Genomic DNA, 23475 nt, shown 5'->3' with positions numbered 1-23475 from the left:
TTTTGCAGCCTTCTACTCCATAGTGAAGTGAACCTAAGCATTGAATTTGGATTGATTCTGGATTAAAAATGTATTTTGAAAAAAACAGTAATGTCTACCATAGTGAAGCCTACTCAAGTTTTACACAATAGACAGACAAAACAGAAGCTGAAGGGTGATTAAATCCCATTTGATCAACCACAACTTACTGTTATTGATTAAACAGTATATTCTGACTAAGCAATTTCAGAAGGATACTAGTAAGCCATACATCCAAGATAATGACTATATCCAACTTTTTTTTTTAACTAGATACCATAATATTCTCATGTCTATGACCAACTGAGCTTGGCTAGTGAAATAGATCAGTAAGACAAGTCTAATTACTGTCAACTTCCCTTGACATAACACACTACTAGAAACGTCTTCTACTTATTCCATGGCACAGACAAATACCCGATCTGCCTTCAGAAAAAGACATCCCCTGACAGTCATCTTGTACCTGTCATATTTAAAATGGCGGATAACAAAAGAAATAGGTTGTACAGCAAAATTAGAAAAAAAAAAATAAAAAATACCACACACCTTAAATAGCTTAGTCTGTGTGCAGTGAGTACTGAAGTATAAATTTTGTGGAAAGCAATAGCAGGTCATTTAATATTTTTTTCTGTTAACAGTTACTTAAGCTAAATTTATCATCATAGGTATATTCTAAAAATAATATGATTAGCACTCAGCTACAAGACACTGCTGCTGTCAGAAATCCTCTGTCTCATTCTTGTATCTCGTATGTTTTTCATGTCAGCATTGCTTATCAAAGCCTAACATGTTCCAACTAAGCACACATTGGATCAGTTGGATTTTCTGAAATGACAAAAAGCAAAAGACAATCATTTCCATTAAGCAGAGAAGATTGCCGCAGCCACTGTTTAATTCCAGCAGCTTATTGCTACATCTACCCAAGAAATGTGTACTTATTTGTACACTGTTATTTTTATGGTATATAAATGCCTGTATTGTAAAGAGAGCTTTTGTTACACAGAAAGGATTACAACCAGAGACAATCTTTCTGTGCTGCTTATAATTAATTGCAAACTTCTATATTTAGACATACCACAGTCCCCGGATGGAAAGCAATACATAGTCCCATAAGCACATCTGCATAAAGCGCACTTTCTAGGCAGCCAATGTCCATGAGCTACAGAGCCACAATGCCTGCGTGGGAGAAAGAGCAATGATCAATTCAATCTTTCAAATTTAAGAAAAAAAAAAAAAAGAAGGCTTTATAAAGATATTAGCTTACTCATCACTTACTTGTTCCTCAAGTCAAACTCACAATATCTTCCAGTGAAGTGCTTAGGGCAAGCGCAGAAACTGCCTAGCATACAGGTCCCTCCATTCTGACAGCAGTGCTTGTCCAGTGTACTAGCTGAATAATAAAAAAAAATAAAGAAATACTTTGTATGACCCATAAACCATCATATATTATAAATGAATCATAATAGATCATATCTACAGTAAAAGGTTAATTGGAAGGTACCATGCATGTCTTCCCATTTTTACACAAACATTATACCACGTTCTTTTCCGGGCAGAAAATGGGGAATATCTCGAACATAAATGGGCAACTTCAGACCTTGGCAGACACCTCGGGCTCAAGGTTTGCTCATGTCTAGTGGGTATTGTATTGTTTAGTAGTGGGACCACGCACGACTATGTAATATGAATGTGAAAATGAAAGGTTATGGTTATTATTATGCCATTATAACTACCTGTGGTCTACTGTTTGAGGGTCTTTTTTTTTTTAACCTGAGACATTTAGTGGTAGGAGTAGCTCCTCCACATGTATAAATGGCTAAAGTCGCTACATTCCTTTGATGTTCCATCTGTGCATGCACAAATCATCCTTCAGATTACTGTAGATTTTTAACCAAAGATGGTTCTACAAACCATATACTTTCACATCAGGCCATTGTGCATGTTCTGAATTTTGAAGAAGGAAAGGGAGTGCCGTAAGTAAAGTGTATTGCAGGGGGTAGACAATAGCAATCAGCTAGGAAAATCCATCTTGGCTAATCACTTCACCTTCAAGAGTGTTCTTGGGCAGTAGCGAGAGTGGTCTTTAAACAAATGATCTTCCCCTGGTCTGGCTAAAAATAGTTGGGCAAACATTCAATTGTTTCTTTTGTCCCCTTCAAAATGTATAGATTGTGAATGCACTCCTATAATAGGAGTCCTGTTACCAAAACAAACAGTACCCGGATTTTATGTGTGGCTCAGTGCCTACATCCCTGTTTACAAAGAAATCTGAAAATGGTTGTGATTGGGACTTAATAATAATCATGATATATAAATGTTAGTTTATTACAAAATCAATAGAAAACCCTTCTTGTTTACTAGTTTCTAGTTTTCAAAATGGGTCATCGCACATGGAATAAATTCATTAGAACAGGAATTGATCTCTTATTGACACCAAGTGGAAATGGGACTGGTTAGGTGATATCCATGTCTAGATGAGTATTGTAGTACACATACTTTGCCAACCATTTACGTTTTTAACTCCAAGGGTTTCACATTGATTTTGTAATCAAATACGTTTTAGACCTTGATTATTTCTTTTAGCATCTTTAAAGCCCCAATCACAACTGCTTTTGAAGGCTTATTGCCAGTGTTTATTTACCAGTGTTTTATTTATGAAACTGCATTTGGTGATGGCATGTTGCCATTTTTAAAATTGTGATGCAGGTAAAAGACAATTAGCAAATTTACTAAGCCATTCAATATTTCAGAAGCATGAAATACCATGGTCTATTACCCATAGATCTGATGCCCACCCAGATCCACTACATCATCATACTGATGCAGTAAAGTAGGGTTATTTGGTGAATGGATGTATACTTGCAATTATTTTTTCAACCCTGGATACATGAGAAAAATTGTTGGGCACTGACAACATAAAAAGCTTGGAGCCACAGACACCATATGGCTGCAACTGTCCAATTTCAGACCACATTTCAATTTTTATAGTGCAGAAGGCTGCTCTTTGTACACCTTCATGCCCTCCACTTTAATGCACACCTTACTATAAAGTTCCTATTAGCCAATGCCTAGGGCAACAGGAAAAACACAAACTTCTATTACAACTGCTTTAAAATGGCAAACTATTCAAAATATTCACTGCGGTAGTCACACAGAAACAAAGTGACTAACAAAGTAAATCATAATTAATTGCTTGTTTCTCTTCCTTATTAAACGCTTTAATGTGGCTTCACTGATGACTCTTCGTTCCCAGAAATTTTTAACAAACAGCCCTAGGCAAATGATTTAGGCTATTAATTATCAAACATTTCACTATGGAATATGGAAGTTGAGAAACTAATATGTCATACATTTTAATCTACCTCTGAATATAATTAGTTGCATTTGACCTAAACCAACGTGTAATAAATATGTATGTACATAGGAATTAACAGCCAAAAAATAAAAATGGTATGCTATTCTATTAGCTACCCACATGGATAAACAAAGAATTAAGCAAGGAAACCAATTAGACCCCTTTCATCTTTTCGAACGTTAAATCTGAATTTCAGTCTTACAGTTAAATGCATTTTTTTATATTACATATATGAAATCTGTTTTGCCTTCAAAAAGGCTACACACAGCAGAGTGGTGACCCAACTTCGCCTTCCAGCAGGTAAAATACAGCCGGGGGATCTCTCGGTCCCTCTTCTGTGATTGAGCTATGAAGGAACAGCTACAGCAATATATTGAGTCATCCCCCCACACTCTTTAGTATGTTCCTTGCCTGCTCCCTCAGTGTACTGCTTGCCTTCCCTCTTCTTTAAATGGCAAACTCCTTGCCAGCTCACGTACCAGCAAATGCTCCTTGCCAGCTCATGTACACTTCAGCACAACATTTTGGATCCTAGCGCTGCCCCTCTTACTCACACTATTAGTGCTGCTGTACAGGAGATTACTGGTAGGAGGGTTTCAGCCGTGGTTGGATATTAATTTTCCTATGATGTGTAAGCGACTGTTGAAGCCAAATTCCCACATGACCTCTAATGCAATCAAGTTGGGGCCTTGACATGCTGATTGCCATGACCCTTCTGTTAGCCACACCCCTATGTTTCATTGTAGTTCAATTAGTGAAGTGGGCACAAAGTGGAACTGATTTGAATAGCACTGGTACAGCATTGTCACCCTATTAAGGGAAGTGGGGGACGTATGGTTTTGCTAACAGGATCAACAGATAATTAGTGGACAATGCTGTTGCCCATAACATATCAAAGTGGAGTCTCGTTTTGTTAATTAGGTTTAATGCATAATGGAATATATAAAAACGGTTGAAATCACTAATAACCACCATTTGTTTTACCCATTTTCTCTGTGTCCACCCAGTTTACCATATTAGTATACCAGCTGACAGCACAGCTTGCACAAAGCATAATAGGAAAACCATGATGAAAGCAAAGACCTTTTCCTAAGGAAGAAACAGGCTTGCCACGCACCATTTTAATTTAGTTTTTTTGGCTTGACAAAAGCACAAGACAGTATGCAATCATACTGTACTGTATACAGTATCTCAGAAAAGGGAGTACACCCCTCACATTTTTGTAAATAATTTTATTATATCTTTTCATGTGACAACACTGAAGAAATTACACTTTGCTACAACATAAAGTAGTGAGTGTACAGCTTGTATAACATAGTGTCAATATTTTGTGTGGCTACCATTATTTTCCAGCACTGCCTTAACCCTCTTGGGTATGGAGTTCACCAGAGCTCCACAGGTTGCAACTGAAGTCCTCTTCCACTCCTTCAGGATGATGTCACTGAGCTGGTGGAGGTTAGAGACCTTGTGCTCCTCCACCTTCTGTTTATATATGCCCCACAGATTCTCAATAGGGTTTAGGTCTGGAGATATGCTTGGCCAGTCATCTTGAAGGTACGTTTGAGGTCGTTGGAATACTGCCCTGTGGCCCAGTCCCTGAAGGGATGGGATCATGCTCTGCTTCAGTATGTCACAGTACATTTTGGCATTCATGGTTCCCTCAATGAACTGTAGCTCCCCAGTGCCGGCAGCACTCATGCAGCCCCAGACCATGACACTGCCACCACCATGCTTGACTGTAGGCAAGACACACTTGTCTTTGTACTCCTCAGCTGGTTGCTGCCACACACGCTTAACACCATCTAAACCAAATAAGTTTATCTTGGTCTCATCAGACCACAGGACATTCTTCCAGAAATCCATGTCCTTAGTATGCTGGTCTTCAGCAAACTGTTTGTGGGCTGTCTTGTGCATTATCTTTAGAAGAGGCTTACTTCTGGGACAACAGCCATGCAGACCAATTTGATGCAGTGTGCGGCGTATGTTCTGACAGACTGACCCTCCACCCCTTTAGTATCTGAAGCACTCATACATCCATTTCCCAAAGACAACCTCTGGATATGACGCTGAGCATGTGCATTCAAATTCTTTGGTCAATCATGGCAAGGCTTGTTCTGAGTGGAATTTGTCCTGTTAAACCACTGTATGGTCTTGGCCACCATGCTAAAGCTCAGTTTCAGGGTTTTTGAAATCTTCTTATAGTCTAGGGCGGCCATCTTTATGTAGTACAACAATTCATTTTTTCAGATTCTCAGAGTTCTTTGCCATGAGGTGCCATGTTGAACTTCCAGTGACCAGTGTGAGAGAGTGAAAGCAATCATACCAAATTTAACACACCTGCTCCCCATTCACACCTGAGACCTTGTAACACTAACGAGTCACATGACACCGGGGAGGGAAAATGGCTAATTTGGCCCAATTTGGACATTTTCACTTAGGGAGTGTACTCAAGGTCTCTAACATCCACCTGCCCCATGATGTCATCACGAAGGAGTGGAAGAGGACTCCAGTGGCAACCTGTAAAGCTCTGGTGAACTCCCATGCCCAAGAGGGTTTAGGCAGTGCTGGAAAATAATGGTGGCCACACAAAATATTGACACTTTGAGCCAAATCTAAAGATGATGCACAAGAAAGCCCACAAAACAGTTTGCTGAAGACAGGCAGACTAAGGACATGGATTACTGGAACCATGTCCTGTGGTCTAATAAGACCAAGATACTTACTTGGTTCAGAGGGTGGCAACCAGGTGAGAACAAAAACATGTGTTTCTTGCCTACAGTCAAGCATGGTGGTGAAAGAGTCATGGTCTGGGGCTCCATGAGTGCTGCCGGCACTGGGGAGCTACAGTTCATTGAGGGAACTATGCCAACATGTACTGTGACATACTGAAGCAGAGCATGACCCCCCTCCCTTCAGGGACTGGGCTACAAGCCAGTATTGCAACATGATAATGACCCCAAAGACCCCTCCAAGATGAGCACTGCCTTGCTAAAGAAGCTAAGGGTAAAAGGTGATGGACTGACCAAGCATGACTCCAGGCCTAAACCCTATTGAGCATCTGTGGGGCATCCTCAGGTGGAGAAGCGCAAGGTCTCCAACATCCACCAGCTCCGTGATGTCATCATGGAGGAGTGGAAGAGGACTCCAGTGGCAACCTGTGAAGCTCTGGTGAACTCCATACTCAAGAGGGTTAAGGCAGTGCTGGAAAAAAATGGTGGCCACACAAAATATTGACACTGTGGGCCCAATTTGGACATTTTGACTTAGGAGTGTGCTCACTTTTGTTTCCAGCAGTTTAGACATTAGAGGCTGTGTGTGGAGTTACTTTGAGGGGGCAGCCAATTTACACAGTTATACAAGCTCTACACTCACTACTTTACATTGTAGCAAAGTGTATATTCTTCAGTGTTGTCACATGAAAGATTTAATAAAATATTTACAAAAATGTGAGGGGTGTACTCACTTTTTTGAGATATATATATTTTTTTAATATTACACATACATACTATTTTTTTAGTTCAAATGATAGACATAGCTGTGTTGCGTGTTCTCTCTTAATACTAAGTCAAGCAAAATTGTATCCAGTCGCTAAGATTGCAGAAAGAATGGATGGATGGATAGTCAAAACTAAATGCAGAGGTAAACAGTAGAGGTAGATGCAGAAATCAAAACTATTTTCCTAATATACAATCCTAATGGCTCATGAAAGCTGATTTTACTAACTACTTTATCTGTTATCTTTCAAAAGACAGTTTTAATATCTGATATGTTATTTATTTCAAAATGTTTTTTGACATCAGAGGCTTGAACCGGCATGAATTAATGAAGATGCCTCACCTTGGAGACTTCATCTGTGTGTTTTGATTTATCACGGTGTGGATACATGTCCTACACAATTCTTGGGAGATTGACAAGAAAACATAAGTGGCAGTCATTGCCAGAGCGTGACTTACTTTTTGTGAGCCCAATAAATGGAATCTTCTCTCTAAAGCTTTTCTGCTTCTTAATCTCAGTATGGTTATGGTGCCTCACAGGCTTCTGAAAATGTGTTTCCAATGACAGCGAGGATCCAGCAGCTTTCATAGTTCCATTCTGAATTGCTAGTTTTCAGCAAAAACATTATTGAAATTGATTTAATTTTGTTTACATATGGATTTTTCAGAGAATAAAGATGGTGTAGAAAGCATAGGAGAATTTGCAATAATTTGTGTCAGTTTACCACAAAATCACAATGTGTATTTGATGTATACGAGGTGAAGCATGTATCCTAAGCTATAAAAAGCATTCATTTGAAAACATAACTCCAGCTTCTTTAAAAAACGGGTTTAAACCACTTTAATAGCTCTGGCTACAATACTTACCGCCTCTCTGATGCGGTCCTCTGCAGAATCTGTTACCTGGGTTGAATGATGCCCAGTGAGGAAGCTGGTATTGGGCTTTTAAACAATTTTGAACGGGACCTCCGTTTTTTTTGAAGGACTGCCATTCATTATTTTGTTAATGTAATCAAACTAGAAATTTGGAAATGAGCCATTAGCAGTAGCTCTTAATAGCTTGGCTCTCATTCTAAAGAAAAAAACAAAAATCTACAAGTATTTCAGATGCCTTCTTGGGGTAACCAAAGAATTTTGCCATATTGCCAGTGGATTAAGAGGTCGGGTTATTTAAAATTTTTCAGGAAACCTGAGCAGAAAGAATACTAGTACCCCATGCTTATGCAATGCCAGTTTCTCAGATGTACAGAAGCTAGAAAATAGACTTTTTTAGAACTGGGTAAGAAATGGTAACCCATGTTTTTTTTTTTTCCCCCGTAAAGATTTAAGATAGAACACCTAATCCGAATGTGGAGGGTAGAGCGCTTGCTTGTGACACATACATTCCCAGTAAATCATTATGGCTCCAGTTAGAAAAATATCATGTGTTTATTATACTGTGCTCCTTAACAAATAAAGAAGGGCCACAAACACGTAATAAGTACAGATGGCCTCCTTATGTGTACATTTAAAAACAAAAACTAGAAAAATAGTGCATTGGTTTTAGGGCCTGGGTGAAGAGGCTCGTGCTTGTTTTGATGACATCAGTTTCACAAGCCACTGAGATCATTCAAAATTCACCGACAGGTGAACTTGACCTGCAGTTGACTTCCTTCTACTGAGCGACTGTCTTGCTTCAAGCAGGCTTGGCATTTCATGAACTTGTATGGCAATGCAAATCTCACTTGAAATGAGCAAAAGCCCATCGACACAGCCCTTACAAATTACATTTACGTATATCTAAATAAATTAAGTATACTGTAAGTTAGATAGCTCTGCACTTTGAAAAAAAAGCTTGCTGCTGCAACAGATAAAGAAGTTTTCTTTCCAAAAACTGCATGCATTTAGCAAAGATTGACTAGTCACACTGAACAGAATTAGATTTAATGAGTTTATTCTGAAGATTATGTATCATTATTAATGACATCAATTTAACCTTTCCTCCATAAGATAGACTGACTTGTTTTTTTTTTTCCTTGGTAACTTTATAAGTTGAATCATGTTGTTTTCATACAGGTAAACAATATACTCACCAATTCCCATGAGAATGGTAGCAAGTAGCTGAAAAGCCAGGTAGAAGAGTCTGGTGAATACAAAAAGAACATCTTTAATTAACTTTCATGTTCAAGTGCAAAAGGTAAGCATTTGAATACATTAATCTGACATTTCAAATAGCAAAGTTCAGACGTCTAAGTGGTTATGCAGGGATTTAATTAATGTTACCAAGTTAAACAAGACTCTAGAAGTGGCCTGTTTAGGGATGCTAATTAATATGATGTTAGAACCACATGAAAAGTGTATTTCCAGTGTTCATCCTTGTGTTTAGCTGGTCATACGCCTTGGAGCAAACCAATAATGGTGACCGGCAGTCCTTTATCTCTACCTAAGATGACAATTGTTAAAAAATAATTACTACCTTGGTGCCTGTTAAATATTGTACCATACATCTATGGTTTTACGGAAAAAGGAGCCAACCTAATTTCTGTTCAAATGTTAAAACTGAGGTAAAGTTTGCCAATGAACTACTACCATCAGGGTAAAACAAAAATGATCACTCAATTTACCACCCCTTCTTCATATACAGCATATACACACCTTTATTCAATCGTTGTGCTGCTTTATTCTGTCCCTGGGACTGGGGAAAGCAATCCCTATAAAAAGCAACATTGTGGCTTGCTGAAGCTTTGTAAGGGCTAAAGGCTCCTTTCCTGACCCCATGTGGCATCACAGAGCCATACACATGGCAGTTTTTGCTGTGGTGATGTGGGAAATTGGGAGGGGGGGGGGGGGGGGGAAGTCACGTGTACCACCATACCTAGAAGATTTGATATTTTATCCTAGTCCGGAGTGCCACAGGAGCAAAGAAGTGCAAAACACAGGTTTACTTTTATATTTCCAAGTTACAGACCCAAAACGTGCAAAAAATATCCGCTTTGTGGGGGTTTTGAATGGCATAGGAGAAAAGTTTGGTCTGTTGTCAGAATCCATTTACATTTTTTCTCAGTGTTTAAGATTGCTCTGTTGTGCATTATTGCCCATCACATTATAGCAGCCCATTGAAATATATGGGCTGCCAATGCACATGCACTACATTTTGGAAATGCAACACACTACAATGCAGGTTCATTGGGGTGCCATTCATAAATGGTAGTGCAATGCAAAGGCATGTGTAATGTTTGTTACGTTAATGTGCATTGTGGTAGTGGCAGCACAACACATGCACTGTGCTGTGTAGTAACACATGCGTTAATGCACAGATTACTGCAACACAATAGTGTAACTTGGCTCTTTTTTTTGCAACCATATAGTAGGTCTCCATTAAAGAGCTTCACCCTTCTCTTTGTCCTCAAGCTTCACCCTTCTTTGTCCTCATGATTATTTTCCATGAAACAGAACAGGTGAGGAATTTCTAAAATTTTAAAGTTGTCCCTGAACTTACCCTACATTCACACCAATGCATTTTTTAGTGCGTTTTGCAGAAATGCACTACAGTCCATTTAACATGGTTTCCTATGGTACACTTTCAGATCTATGAGTTTTGCAGTCGTTGCATTTTTGGAAAGGGTCGGAGACTCTTCCCCCCCCCCCCCCCATGTTTTGCATGTAATAGACTTCAAATGAATTGTGTTTGGGATTGTTTTGCTACGTTTTTTAACAACCGACGAGTCATCAGGTGTCAGCAGGATTTCCTGCTAAAATGTAAAAAAAAAAAAAAAAAACACCACATCTCTGGGTGATGTCACTGGATGGCCATGCCCCGTGGCTATATAAGAAATAGACAGCGGGAGCCGAAACATGGAGGCAGCCAGCATCGGAGGAAGACTGGCGTTTTTTAATTTTTAAAATCACAGCCGATGAAGAAGACATTATCTGAGAGCTATAAAGGAGAAGATAGATAGATGGAGAAAAGAGGGAGAAGAAACCACCGGAGAGAAAAGAGGGAACACTTTTTCCCCCCCCAATTTTTTTTTTGCTGACAATTTTTCCTTTACATTCAGCTGTCAGCGGGGAACCCCACTGACAGCTGATGATTCATCGGTTGTTAAGGATGTGGTGGACGGCTTCCCAGTCTGCTCTTTAGCAACTAGCTATACACCAGTTATCCACTCTAGAACTCTGCAAAACTAACATTTGAATCCATTTTTGTTCAGAATAATGAAATATTATTAGCAATGCTGAATGAATCCCTGGATGTGGCAACATAGAAATGTTTTTGATTATTTTTAAGGCTGTAGGATTTCACACAGCTTGGCAGATCTGTACTGTTCAAAAGGTAAAAATACACTATTTCTACTTAATGTTACATAGATTATCAAGGAAGACCCACAAAGCTGGGACAAATATTGTTTTGGCAACTTTCTGCATAAAATCTGGTACCATAAACAGGAGCAGCACACTTCCAAGGGTCCGGGAATCGTTGCTTTTTTTTTTTTTAGATTTCTTCTGTCTGTCTTCATGTCTAAATTAGTATGCAAATAAAGAAAATATAACAGAATAGTCTGAACATTCCACTACAAATGGTCTGTGTAGCACACTCTAGGTAATGCCTCGCACACACGCAACGATTATCGGCCGACCGATCGTCCGACTTTTGTCCAGAGTTGCGTTTTGTTGGTTGGAATGTGCCTAGACTGCACACGAATTTTCTCGGCCAACAAAAATCTGCTTCTGAAGTGATGTCATGTGCTGGTTTACTTTCCGTGTGTTTTTTCTTCTATGAGCATGCCCAGTCTTGCTCATCTGATTTTTGTCTGCCGAAATCTGTACTGACTGATGGAAAATCGGCCGTTGTGTTGACGGCCAACAAAAATTTTATAGTCTGCACACCAGATTTTATTCGGCCGAAAAGTCGGAGTCGGTTGTCGAAAGCATCATACTAACAAGCCGAAAATGGGCCGATCGGGCGTTGGCCAAAAATTCACGGCCAACTATCGACGCGTGTGTACAGGGCTTAACACTATGTGTACTGCAACAGGTCAGGCCAAATGTTATGTAGCTTGTTTGGTTTGGGGGTGGCTTTTCCTGGTTTTGCCATAGTCAGATTTTGCTACTGCAACGTAATAGTATGGTATTTTCCTGTCTCCTTCCAAACAGGAAGTATAGAAACAATATGAGCGGATGCAAGCTCTTGTTCTATGACCATGCCTTCTTCACTATCCACTACACCCAACAGATCAAGTATATGAATAAGTATATGAGTGTTATGGGTTGGTGTAAAATTTGGAAATTTAGGGTTGACTGTTGCCAATTTCACAAACTACACCCCTTTTTGGAGGAAGGGGCGGTTTGCAACATTTATAAATTTAAATTGAAACAGCACAAAACCCTGGTTTGTCCTTGTTCAGCCATCTAATGGTACTTGTCCTCTTTTGGACAGTGCTCCTTAATACCACTCAAGTCCTTTATGGCTAGAATGCAGGTGTAGCATACTACAAGCTTATTCTGTTTTTTTTTGTTTTTTTTTTTAAATTTGCTGACTCCAGGTCACTACAAGCTAGCTATTGCAATCTTAAGGTGGAATATTGGATCCGACGCTTAAAATGTCTAGTAGAATCCTAAACACTTTAGTGCTGCTCTGATGTTCAGAATAAACTGGACCATTTTGACACTAAAGTCAGCTGTCCCTTGCAGAAAAAGATCTGTGATCAATCATTCTTCCTACAGAAAATAGGGCAAGCCTTTCTCTATTGAAGTGTCAGGATTCTTTTTTGAAGTCAGGGGAAAAAGTGGCATCATTGTAACGGAAAGCTCCAGGAAATATAACTAGAAAGGATAGTGGGATACGTGCAAACTGTTAATTATACTTAACTTTGAGCCAGAGTTAAGACTGTGCAGAAGTGAAAGGGGAGCATCAGCTCAATGCTTTTGGTCAATGGCACCCTACTTCTTGTCCCTGCTAATTTATGAATGGAAATAGCCACTGCAAATGGAATCGCAATAGACTTTTATTCATTTTTATTTCATTAAAAAAAAGCAGGAACAAGAGAGTTCATACAGCATTAAAGTGTTTCTAAATTCATCTTTTTACATTTAAAATAATATACATGTTGTACTGTACTTTCCTACTCTGTGTAATGGTATTGCACAGAGAAGCCCCAAACCGTCTTTTCTGGCGTCCTCCTGCCGACGTACTCTGCTCCTCTTCCTCTCCCTTCATAGCAAACCGCTTGCTATGAGGGTAGATGTGCATCCATAGACATACACAGTACAACTTAGCCCCAATTACATAATTTGATTGACAGCAGCAGGAGCCAATGGCTCCAACTGCTGCCTCAGTCCCAATGAGTAGTGGGAGAAGGGAGTGAAAAGATGCAGCTGGGTACAGCATTGGATCGATTGAGGTAGGCATTTTAGGAAAATGGGGGGAGCAAAGCAAGTTGTAAAACTTTACCTTAATGCAAGGAATGCATTAAGTTAAAAAACGTTTTAGCTTTAGAGCCACTTTAAAAGTGTATGTCAAGTTAGAACGCTATTAGAGATATTTTCCCTCACTTCCCGTCCTACTGACAACCTTTAAAGTGGTAGTGAACTCTGTTCTACCACTTGTTCCTATAGGCAATATTATAGTAAGGCTTACCTGTAGGTACTGCGAATATCTCCTAAACCTGCAATTTAGGAGATATCCAGAGTGCATGCAGTAGGGGACATCACCGGCGCATGCACTCTTAAGGTCCAGCATACAGTGGCAGACCTTCAGAGCCCATGCCGTAAACAGCGGCTCACAAAGTCATCACGCCCCTGACCATTCCAGAGGACGCAAACCCAGGAAGACCGGGGGAAGATGTCAACCCTCTCAGCGGTGAGAGCGCGGTGCTGGAGGGCTTTGTTCTAAAGGTATGTCTCTCATAACGTGCTAGTAGGCAATGCTAGCACATTATAACATTGCCTTGCAGGGGATTTTTATTTTTTTTTTCCATAAAACAGTGGTTTACTACAGCTTTAACCAAACAGAAAGCTAGCGGACCTCTGCAACAGGTATTTTTGTCTGTGTTGCTGTTGGAAATTCCCTCACTTCCTGAGGAAGTGAAACATTGCCAGCAGGACAGGAAGTGAGGGAAAAAAAAAACCTCTTTCAAAGCATGGATATGCAGTAAAAACCCGATGGGGGGGGGGGGGTCTAACCCTACCTACTTTATCTAAAACTATAAAAAAAAAAAAAAGATGTTTCAGTCAGATAGATACTTTAGAGAAACAACATGGCTGCACTCTTTACATGGATTTTGGAGCAAGTGACAACCTGACTAGAACAACATGGAGAATGAATGCATCCTGCATTTACCTTCAACTGTCTTCTCTTGCTATATTTCCTATAGATTTCCTTTAAGATAACTAAGCTTCTTTATTATTAAAATGTATGATAAAAACAAAAATTGCATACAATGTAGTCTGTCATTAGCACAGCAGTTTTTGTTACATTGTTTTATTACCACTTGATCCTACCAGTAGGTTGGTTTCCCTTCCTGTGACATAGTAAGCTTACATGGACATGTTTTTAAGAGGAGCTAGTGCCACAAAGAGCTCAAAAAAAGCTTGAATGCACAAAAACATTTGTTCCAGCTTTTTGTTTTGTTTATACAGTGGATAAGAAAATACTATCTAGGAGGGTGAAAAAAAATGCAGATCAAACAGAAGCAGCTACCATGGCTGTAAGGCTTTATTCCTACCTGAGCGTAGCAATTTACTAGTGTTTTTAAAAGCATATTACAAGCGTTTTACAGCTTCAGGCATTTTTGTTTAGCCAATAGAAAACACTAAGTGGAGGAGGGGTGGAGGGAAATAGGGGTAGAGAGCTGCTATTTGAGCTGAAAACAGGCACCAAAATGCTTGTAAAAAACACTCAAGTCAGACATTTCTATTGAAGTCTAGTCCGAAAACGCTTGTAATCTGCCAAAAAGTAGCTCATGTACTTTGAGAAACAGGCGTTTTGCTTCAGGCAACAGAATGCTCACATGTGAAAAGGGGCCACTGAAATTTTATTTTAGAGCTACAAGCTTCCAGAAAATTCCTCAGATGTAAACGGGTCCTAAGACATAGGAGGGGTTGATTCTGCTTTAAAGCAGAACTAAACCCTCCTATCTTTTTCAGCCAAGGAAGCTGCCATCTTAGCCTGTTTGATTTGCAACCGTCATGGTGCTGCCCATGTGATCAGTTATGACACCAGCCATTTGATGGTTGGACAATTTGGTTAAAAAGCACAAGCAAATGTGACAGTTAGCATTCCTGGCATGCCTGGAATATAACAGTTTTTGAAACTGTTAAATTGATGGGTTTAGGTCAGCTTTAAATTGGTTGTTAAGCCACTACGTGATCTTTATATCATCCCCATTGGTAGATAAGAATATGTGTCCTAGTGTCTGTGCTTCATAAAAAAAAAAAAAATAAAAATAAAAAGATTTCTAATTGATTCCACAGAGCCTCTTGGTGCTCATGTGACATCCGTCTGACAGCTCCAGTGGGCAGGGCCGAGAATTCCCGCTGACGTCACCCAGGGAGAAGAGAGCTGAGGAATCACTTGAGCGCTGGGAAATCAGGTAGTAGACTTTATTTTCTTATAAAAGTACAGACACTAGGACACATATCTAACAATGGGGATAATATGAAGATCACATTGTTTTTTATAACAGAGGGGAGGTAAGCAGAGTGGCGCTAGTGAGAGCTGAGAGGGGGACAGAGCGAGGGGGGGGGGGGGAGAGGGGGACAGAGCTATAGATAGCAGTGGATGACGGAGGCACGTAATTGACCCTAATGTCGGGGCTCAGCAGCAATGATAAACCGTGGTCAGTTTACAGAGGGGAGGGCAGAACCAGGCAGGATCAGCCAGGAATTGCAGGTGATACATAGGCCAAATGACAGAGCACAAGCACTGTGCTGTATAAAATGCTCAAAGGAACAGGATCTTTTTTTTTTTTTTTTTTTTTTTTTTTAGGATAAAGACTTTAAGGCGGTCAGCAAATCGGCCTCTACAAGTTCAGCAGTGCCTAAAAATGCATAAAAATGGAGAGCACCTGAACATGTGCGGAGCAAGGTGAGAGTATATTACTGGATTTTATACAGTATAGACACATATTTGTAAGGTTTTATACCAGCAAAATGGGCCAGTCTGAAGTGATCTGGCAGGACTTTATCTTCCGCTTTAAGTAGGATGCAAATAATGTAAAGCTAATCTCCAGATAACATTCAGTGATAAATCAGTTACAGCAACACGTTTTGTATTAAAACAAAACAAAAAAAAAAAAATTTATATAATATATATATATATATATATATATATATATATATATATATATATATATATATATATATATATATATATATATATATATATATATATATATACATACACATACATACACATACACACACACGTAATAAAATGATTATAAATCTGTGAAACGGTGGTAACTCCGAAAAGCAAAAACTGATGTGCTAATGCTAGTAAAAACCTCAACGCATGTCATTTTGCCTCTAGGTACCCTTTTATACAGGTTACATAACAGGTCATCCTTGCTCCTTCGTTATTAAAACAATGTTTAAATTCTGTATGTAATTTTTCTGTAATTTGGCCCTCATGATTTGTACTATAAGCATTGCCTTTTCACAGGTCGCAGACTACTGTAAGTGTCCATTCACACTGGTACGACTTGTCAGGCGACTTGGTCAGCCTGACAAGTCGTGCACCGTCGCTCCCATAGTGTAGTACAGGACCGGTTCTAATAGGAGTGACACAAGTCGCTCCGACTTAGAAAAAGGGTCCTGTACTACTTTGGGGCGACCTGGAGGCGACTTGCATTGACTTCCATTATGTGAAGTCCGTGCAAGTCGCACTGCACGCGACTTCACAGGTCGCCCCCTAAGTCGGAGCGACCTAATGTGAACGGGGGCTTAGTGTTATAAAAACAATGGAAAATAAGGGCTAGGGCAGTACAAATTCAATGGATCAAAAACCATAAAAAATAGAGAAAAAAAAAAAAAATGTATGGTCTTAAAAAATGAGAGCTGGAATCTGACTGGTTGCAATGCAAAACATGGAAACGTTCCTCTGATATCCTTTTTTATATAAATGGAGGCCTTTGAGAAACATGGTTCCTATAGAAGGAATCCTCTGAGACCATTTACATTTTTTGCAGTGCTTTAATGTGTTGCATTAAAGCAGCTCATTGAAAACAATGGGCTGCCATTCAACCATACATCCAGAATGCTGGACACCTCACAAACCTGTAACCCAACATAGTACAGCACACTATGACGCATTGCTTTTCCTTGTACAGCATGGGAGTTGCCTTAGCACATCGGGTGCCATTCCAAGTAAACCACACATAAATGCCAGTAATGTGCATTGGCACTCATTGCAGCAACACAGACGTTTAAAAAGGGGCTCTTAAGCAATTGTATTTGTAAATTATTTTCTAAGCAAAAAAAGATGACATGGTAAAGCTTTGCATGGAGTTTTTTTCTTTTGGGTAAAGAATCTTTTTAATATGCTGCATGTCTGATGTACCAAGGACAAATAAAAAAATAATCTCAAATATCCCCGTCTAAAAAAAGCTGCTTTTGCAACCAGGGCAATGTAAAATTATAGAAAAGTGCTGATTAATAGGTTTCAGATTTATAACTTTAATACCCCCCCCCCCCATTTTGATAGAGCAAAAGGAGGGTCAGATTTTTTTTTTCTCATCATCGGTGTCCCATTGCGGAGGTTTACCTTCACTTCCTGTCCCATAACCTAACAGGAAGTGAGAGAAAATCCCTGCAAATGAAGGGAATTTGGGGGACCCCCAGGTCACCAGAACTAGTGTCCCCATTGGAAGATTTCCCACTGTTACTTTTCTGGGGACAACCCAAAAATTGGGATTTTCTTTACTTTCAATGATACAACAGGACAAATAGAGAGGGTGCATTTCATGGGCACAGATAACAATACAAACTTACAGGGGTTCTAATCCCTTTCCACTCCATCTAAATTTGAAGCTACCAGAAAAAACATTTCATTGATGGCCTATAGGCAACAACTGTGCTCTAGGTTAAATATAAAATCCATTTGTCAAGGAATCTGGGCCCACTTTGATTTTTCAGTACCAAAACAAACAAGGTTTAATACAATACACACACATATATATATATATATATATATATATATATATATATATATATATATATATATATATATATATATATATATTATTAGAAATGAATTCATATGTTTTTAAAATAAGCTACATATACAAGAATAAAATAGGAGCTTACCTGTTAGAGGACATCCTGCAAACAAACACCTACAATACTAAAGGGAATGTCTGCAGGAACCTGCAAATAAAGGCTGTTGGTCTTTAACATTTGAATCAGGGAGATATTCAAATTCAATCAGACTGAGACCCACTTTGGGGCACACCCAGGAAACTAAGGATTAGTGCAAATGAATGCTTTTTTATTATTCAAGGAAAAACAGGAGTTCATTTTAATAAATGGAAATAGCAGAAGCAGCTAGACTAGAGAAAATTAATTCACTCCAGTTCAATGCCATTTTCTTATTTAATTTTCTATAAATACATTTTGCAAATAAGAAAGCATTGCCCAGTAAGTAACAAGTCCTATAGCTCTAGGAGTTCACCTTTTTAAAAATAGGAAGCAAAAGATAGCTAAAAATAAACTGATGCTAGGCATGATGAAATATTTCTTCTTTTAATATGCTTAGGTCATGTAAACATTTGGTTTCCATTAAGGAGAGGTTATGAACGTTGGCTAGCATTATTTATTTTGCTGTTCATACATACATCTTTTGTATACTTAGCGCATTCCACTTTTCAATATTGCTTCTTAGTTTTATGATCCCTTTTCTTGATTTACAATACAAGTACAAGAATTGATTGTCAGGGAAGCTCTGTAACAGGAAAATATAGCTATGCAGCATCATCTAAAACACACTGCAACTATGTTGGGGTGAAATTCCATTGCCTTTTAATGGAACTAACATTTGCATATGGGGGATTTTTCCACATTTTTGTACCTGAGTCTCAACTGAAAATAATAAAGCAGGTGTGATTTTTGGTCAGTGGAGGCATGTCAAGGATCCAATATTAATAGGAGAATAAGTCTGAGTCCATGCAATCGTTATGTCATAGAGTGTACTTGGTTTGTGTTACTTTAACCACACAGGCGGACCGTTCAGATTTTGGCGGATCTGATCGGTCCCCCCATGCATCCCTATGGGGCATCGGATGTCAGCGGAGACATGTCCGCTGACATCCGATCCGTCAAATCTGGATGGATGGAAACCCTATTTTCCATCCGTCCAGCAGATCGGATGGGATCGGATGAGAACGGACCGACGGTTCGTTCCCATCTGATTCCCCCATAGAGATGTATGGGGAACTGACAGCTGTGTCTCCGCACACAGCACTGAGAACAGCTGTCATCCTCCTGCTCAGCAGGGGATCGGCGGATCGATCCCCCGCTGAGATAAACGGAGTCCGTCCGACAGACGGACAGTGTGAAAGGGGCCTTAACGACCAGGCCATATTTTGCGATTTGGCACTGCGTTACTTTAAAGGACAATTGCGCGGTCGTGCAATGCTGTACCTAAATAAAATTGATGTCTTTTTTTCCCCACAAATAGAGCTTTCTTTTGGTGGTGTTTGATCACCTGTGCGATTTTTATTTTTTGCGCTATAAAAAAAAGAGCAACAATTTTGAAAAACAAAAACAATCATTTTCACATGCTGCTATATAACATTCCCTAATAAAAAAAAAAATGTAAAAATCTAAATTTTTTAACATTTAAGGCCAATTTGTTTTTTGCTACAAATTTTTGGTAAAAAAATCTGCAATAAGCGTATTTTGATTGGTTTGCGCAAAAGTTATCTCGTCTACTAACTACGGGAAAGATTTATGTCATTTTTATTGTGTTTTTTTTTTTACTAGTAATGGCGGCGATCTGCGTTTTTTTTATTTTTTTTTTGCAGGACTGCGACATTGCAGCGGACAGATCGGACACCTAACTGACATTTTTGACACTTTGGGGGGGACCAGTAACATAACTACACTAATCAGTGCTAAAAATATGCACGGTTACTGTAATAATGCCATTGGCATGGAAGAGGTTAACCCTGTGGGTGATCAAGGGGTTAAATGTGAGCCTAGGGGAGTGATTCTAACTGTGGGGGCGTGGCTTCTGAAATGACCATAGAGACATGTGTTCCTATATAGAAGGATCACAGGGGCTCTATGATCATTCCAGGGAGAAGAACGGTCAGCTGTGTTTACAACAGCTGACCATTCTTCTCTCAGCGGGGAATGATCGTGGGTGTCAGATGGCAACCGGAGCCGCCTGCCCGCTGCATTGGCTTCCCCGCTGATGAGCGGGGGGTGGGAGCGCGCCGGGCAGCGCATGCTCGCTCCCTAGCCTCCTGCTTGAGATTGACGTATAGCTACATCGGTTTGCCCAGGAGCGGCTGCCTGATGCAGTATAACTGTGGCGGGCGGTCGTAAAGCGGTTAAAGTATAACTAAAGGCAAAACTTCTTTTTTTTTTTTTTGGATAGAGTGCAGAGGGATTCGAACGCATGTCAATTTTTACTGTTGTCTGTGCCCCCATTAAGAAGATTTACCCTCTTTATTTGTCCTGTTTACCATTATCATTGAAAGTGAAAGAAAATCCACCATTTTTGGTTGTCCTCAGAAAAGTATTAGAGAGGAAATCTTGCAATGGGGACAGCTCTGAAAATCTAGGAGTCCCAAAGAAATTCCCTTAATTTGGGGGGATTTCCTCTCACTTCCTGTTTTGCTATGGGACAGGAAGTGTACTGAAATCTCCCCAATGGGACATAGATGACCAAAACAAATCTGACACTAGTCATAACCCTCCCTTACTGTATCCAAAATTGAGTTTTGCTTATAGTTCTACTTTAACCATTTGCTGACTGCCCGCCGCAGATAGTTTGCACAGCAGAGCCAGCCTGCCGCAGTATGTCGTATAGGTACATCGGTTGGCGGGGTGGGCCACAACCTCATTGGCCAGCGGGTAAACTGATTCACGAGGCTGGCAACCGTGATTGCCGCCGGGCACCCGAGATCGCTCCCCGCTGAGAAAGTACGGCGGTCTGTAAACACAGCAGACCGTTGTTCTCTCTGGAATGTACACAGAGCGCCTGTGATCCTCTTATTTAGGATCACAGGTCTCTTTGTTGATTCCACAAGCCCACCCCCTTAGAGTTAGAGAACACTCCCCTAGGCTCACCCTTTGATCGCCCCTGGATTAACCCCCTTCCCTGCCAGTGTCAATATTACAGTAACAGTGCATATTTTCAGCAATGATTACTGTAGTAATTTTACTGGTCCCCCCAAAAGTGTAAAAAATGTCAGTTAGTTAGGGGTCCGATCTGTCCGCCGCAATGTCGCAGTCCCACTAAAAATCGCTGATCGCCGCCATTACTAGTTTGTAGACCCAATAACTTTTGTGCAAACCAATCAAAATACGCTTATTGGGATTTTTTTTTTTACCAAAAATATGTAGCACAATACAAATTGGCTTAAAATTATGAAAAAATTAGATTTTTACATATTTTTTTATTGGGAATGTTATATAGCATAATGTGATAAATATTGTTTTTTTTTTTCAGAATTGTTGCTCTTTTTTTGTTTATAGCGCAAAAAAGAAAAATCGCACAGGTGATCAAGTACCACCAAAAGAAAGCTCTATTTTATGGGAAAAGGGACCTCAATTTTATTTGGGTACAGCGTCGCACGATTGGGCAATTGTCAGTTAAAGTAACGCAGTGCCGCTTCGCAAAAATGGCCTGATCATTAAGGGGGTAAATCCCTCCGGTCCGGAAGTGATTACTAGATAACAAGTGTTACATAAAGACATTCAGACTACATTGAATGAGATTTGCAACTGAATTTCTCCCTCATTACCTTAACCTTCCTAGCGGTATTCCCGAGTGTGACTCGGGGTAAGATTTTAGAGCAAAAAGCGGTAACCCCGAGTCACACTCGGGGTAGCGCTAGGAAGATCGCTGGATGCTGGAAGAGGTTTTACTTACCTTTTCTCCGGGATCCAGCAAAGTATGCGGGCGGTATGCGGCGGTGGAGCTCTCTCCCGATCATCTGCGAGCCCCGGCTTCCGTCTCCGGCGACGTGACGTCCGCCGGGGGGTGGAACCGGCAGCAATTTCGAATGTAAAACACTCCAAACACACTGATACCGTTCAAAATAAAAAAAAAATCACATTACATTGCCCCCAGTGCCCTTTCCTGCAGTTTTACTGTACTTTTTATGTAAATATATGTATATATATATATATATATATATATATATATATATATATATATATATATAATTCTTGTGAATGAGCAGCCCAAACCAACTGTATACATATTTTATATATATATATATATATATATATATATATATATATATATATATATATATATATATATACATAATATATACATAATATATACATAATATATGTATACATACATATATATATCATATATAATATATATAATAAATGTATACAGTTGGTTTGGGCTGCTCATTCACAAGAATTACATGCAAAATAATGGTACCGCTTTCAGCACCTAAAATCCAAAAGAATCATACCGCCAGGGAGGTTAAAATAAATTTCCTCTATCTAGTAACTGTCACTGTATAAGAATAAAAAAGCATTCTTACTAGGTTATGAAGTCCAGCATTGTCTACGTTGCAGCATTGCTCCAACACCACCATTTTGGAACTCTCAAAACTTCTTGGTAGTGACAGGCTCAGGCGTCTTCAGGATTGTAGTCTCAACCCACCTGAGAAATGCCGCCGGGAAGCCGACACTGCACCCGCCAATCATAGGCAGTGAGACATTTCCCATCCTGCAGCTGCACAGATCCGGAAATGTCTCACTGCCTAAGATTGGCAGTGTGCAATGTCTTCTGCCTGCCAGGATTGCTCAGGTAGGTTGGGACTATGATCCCAGAAAACGCCTGGGCCCATCACCACTTCCTGGTATGCACTGCAAGATTCCACACAACCAATGTCGGATTTGAATGAGACCTATGGTATGTTTACGCACACATAGGAGGTAAGACAGTTCTGTGCATGTGCAGACAAGCTGCGGGTCCAAAAAACCTGAAAAAGATGTGCATCATGTCTGCCACTTCTGTCCACTTAAAACAGGGATCTCCAAACTACGGCCCTCCAACTGTTCCAGAAATACACATCCAATGAGGCATTGTAAAACTCTGACATTCACAGACATGACTAGGCATGAGGGGAATTGTATTTCCCGAACAAGTGGAGGGACATAGTTTGGAGACCCCTGAATTAAAACATCCCAGGAGGCAGCAAGAGTGAGCCTAGGCAAGAAACGAGGAGTGATGTACATCACCATTTAAAAAGCTACTTACCTTTGACAAAATGCAACTGATTTTGTATGAGGAACGGAGAAGTAGTGTCTGAGACAAAGTTTTATTGATAGGTAAAGGTATACTAAAGGATGATTTTTTTATTTTTTAGTTTTAGAGTGGTGAGGGGTTAGAACCACTGTTAGGGTTCTTATTGCTGTCTTTTTCCCCATTAGAAA

The 23475-nt window shown here is 39.7% G+C and overlaps 1 protein-coding gene across 1 annotated transcript in view; it reads right to left on the bottom strand.

The window, feature by feature from the left end:
• The window catches only part of LOC309545636 (teratocarcinoma-derived growth factor-like), a gene marked incomplete at its 3' end in the record, with an annotated part of 282294 nt that overhangs the window by 2713 nt on the left and 256106 nt on the right, over nucleotides 1-23475 (bottom strand). The window contains exons 2-5 of the mRNA XM_082244889.1: nucleotides 8940-8989; nucleotides 7327-7473; nucleotides 1294-1408; nucleotides 1094-1194 (exon numbers count right to left, since the gene is read on the bottom strand). Of these exons, the coding sequence (XP_082101015.1) occupies nucleotides 1094-1194; nucleotides 1294-1408; nucleotides 7327-7473; nucleotides 8940-8989 (413 nt within the window). The remainder of the gene's footprint in view (nucleotides 1-1093; nucleotides 1195-1293; nucleotides 1409-7326; nucleotides 7474-8939; nucleotides 8990-23475) is intronic.

The sequence above is a fragment of the Pelophylax lessonae genome, assembly GCF_965119305.1.
Source record: "Pelophylax lessonae genome assembly, chromosome: 1".
Classification (NCBI taxonomy): Eukaryota; Metazoa; Chordata; class Amphibia; order Anura; family Ranidae; genus Pelophylax; species Pelophylax lessonae.
Note: the sequence above shows the minus strand (reverse complement) of the source record. Positions and strands in the feature narration are given on the sequence as shown.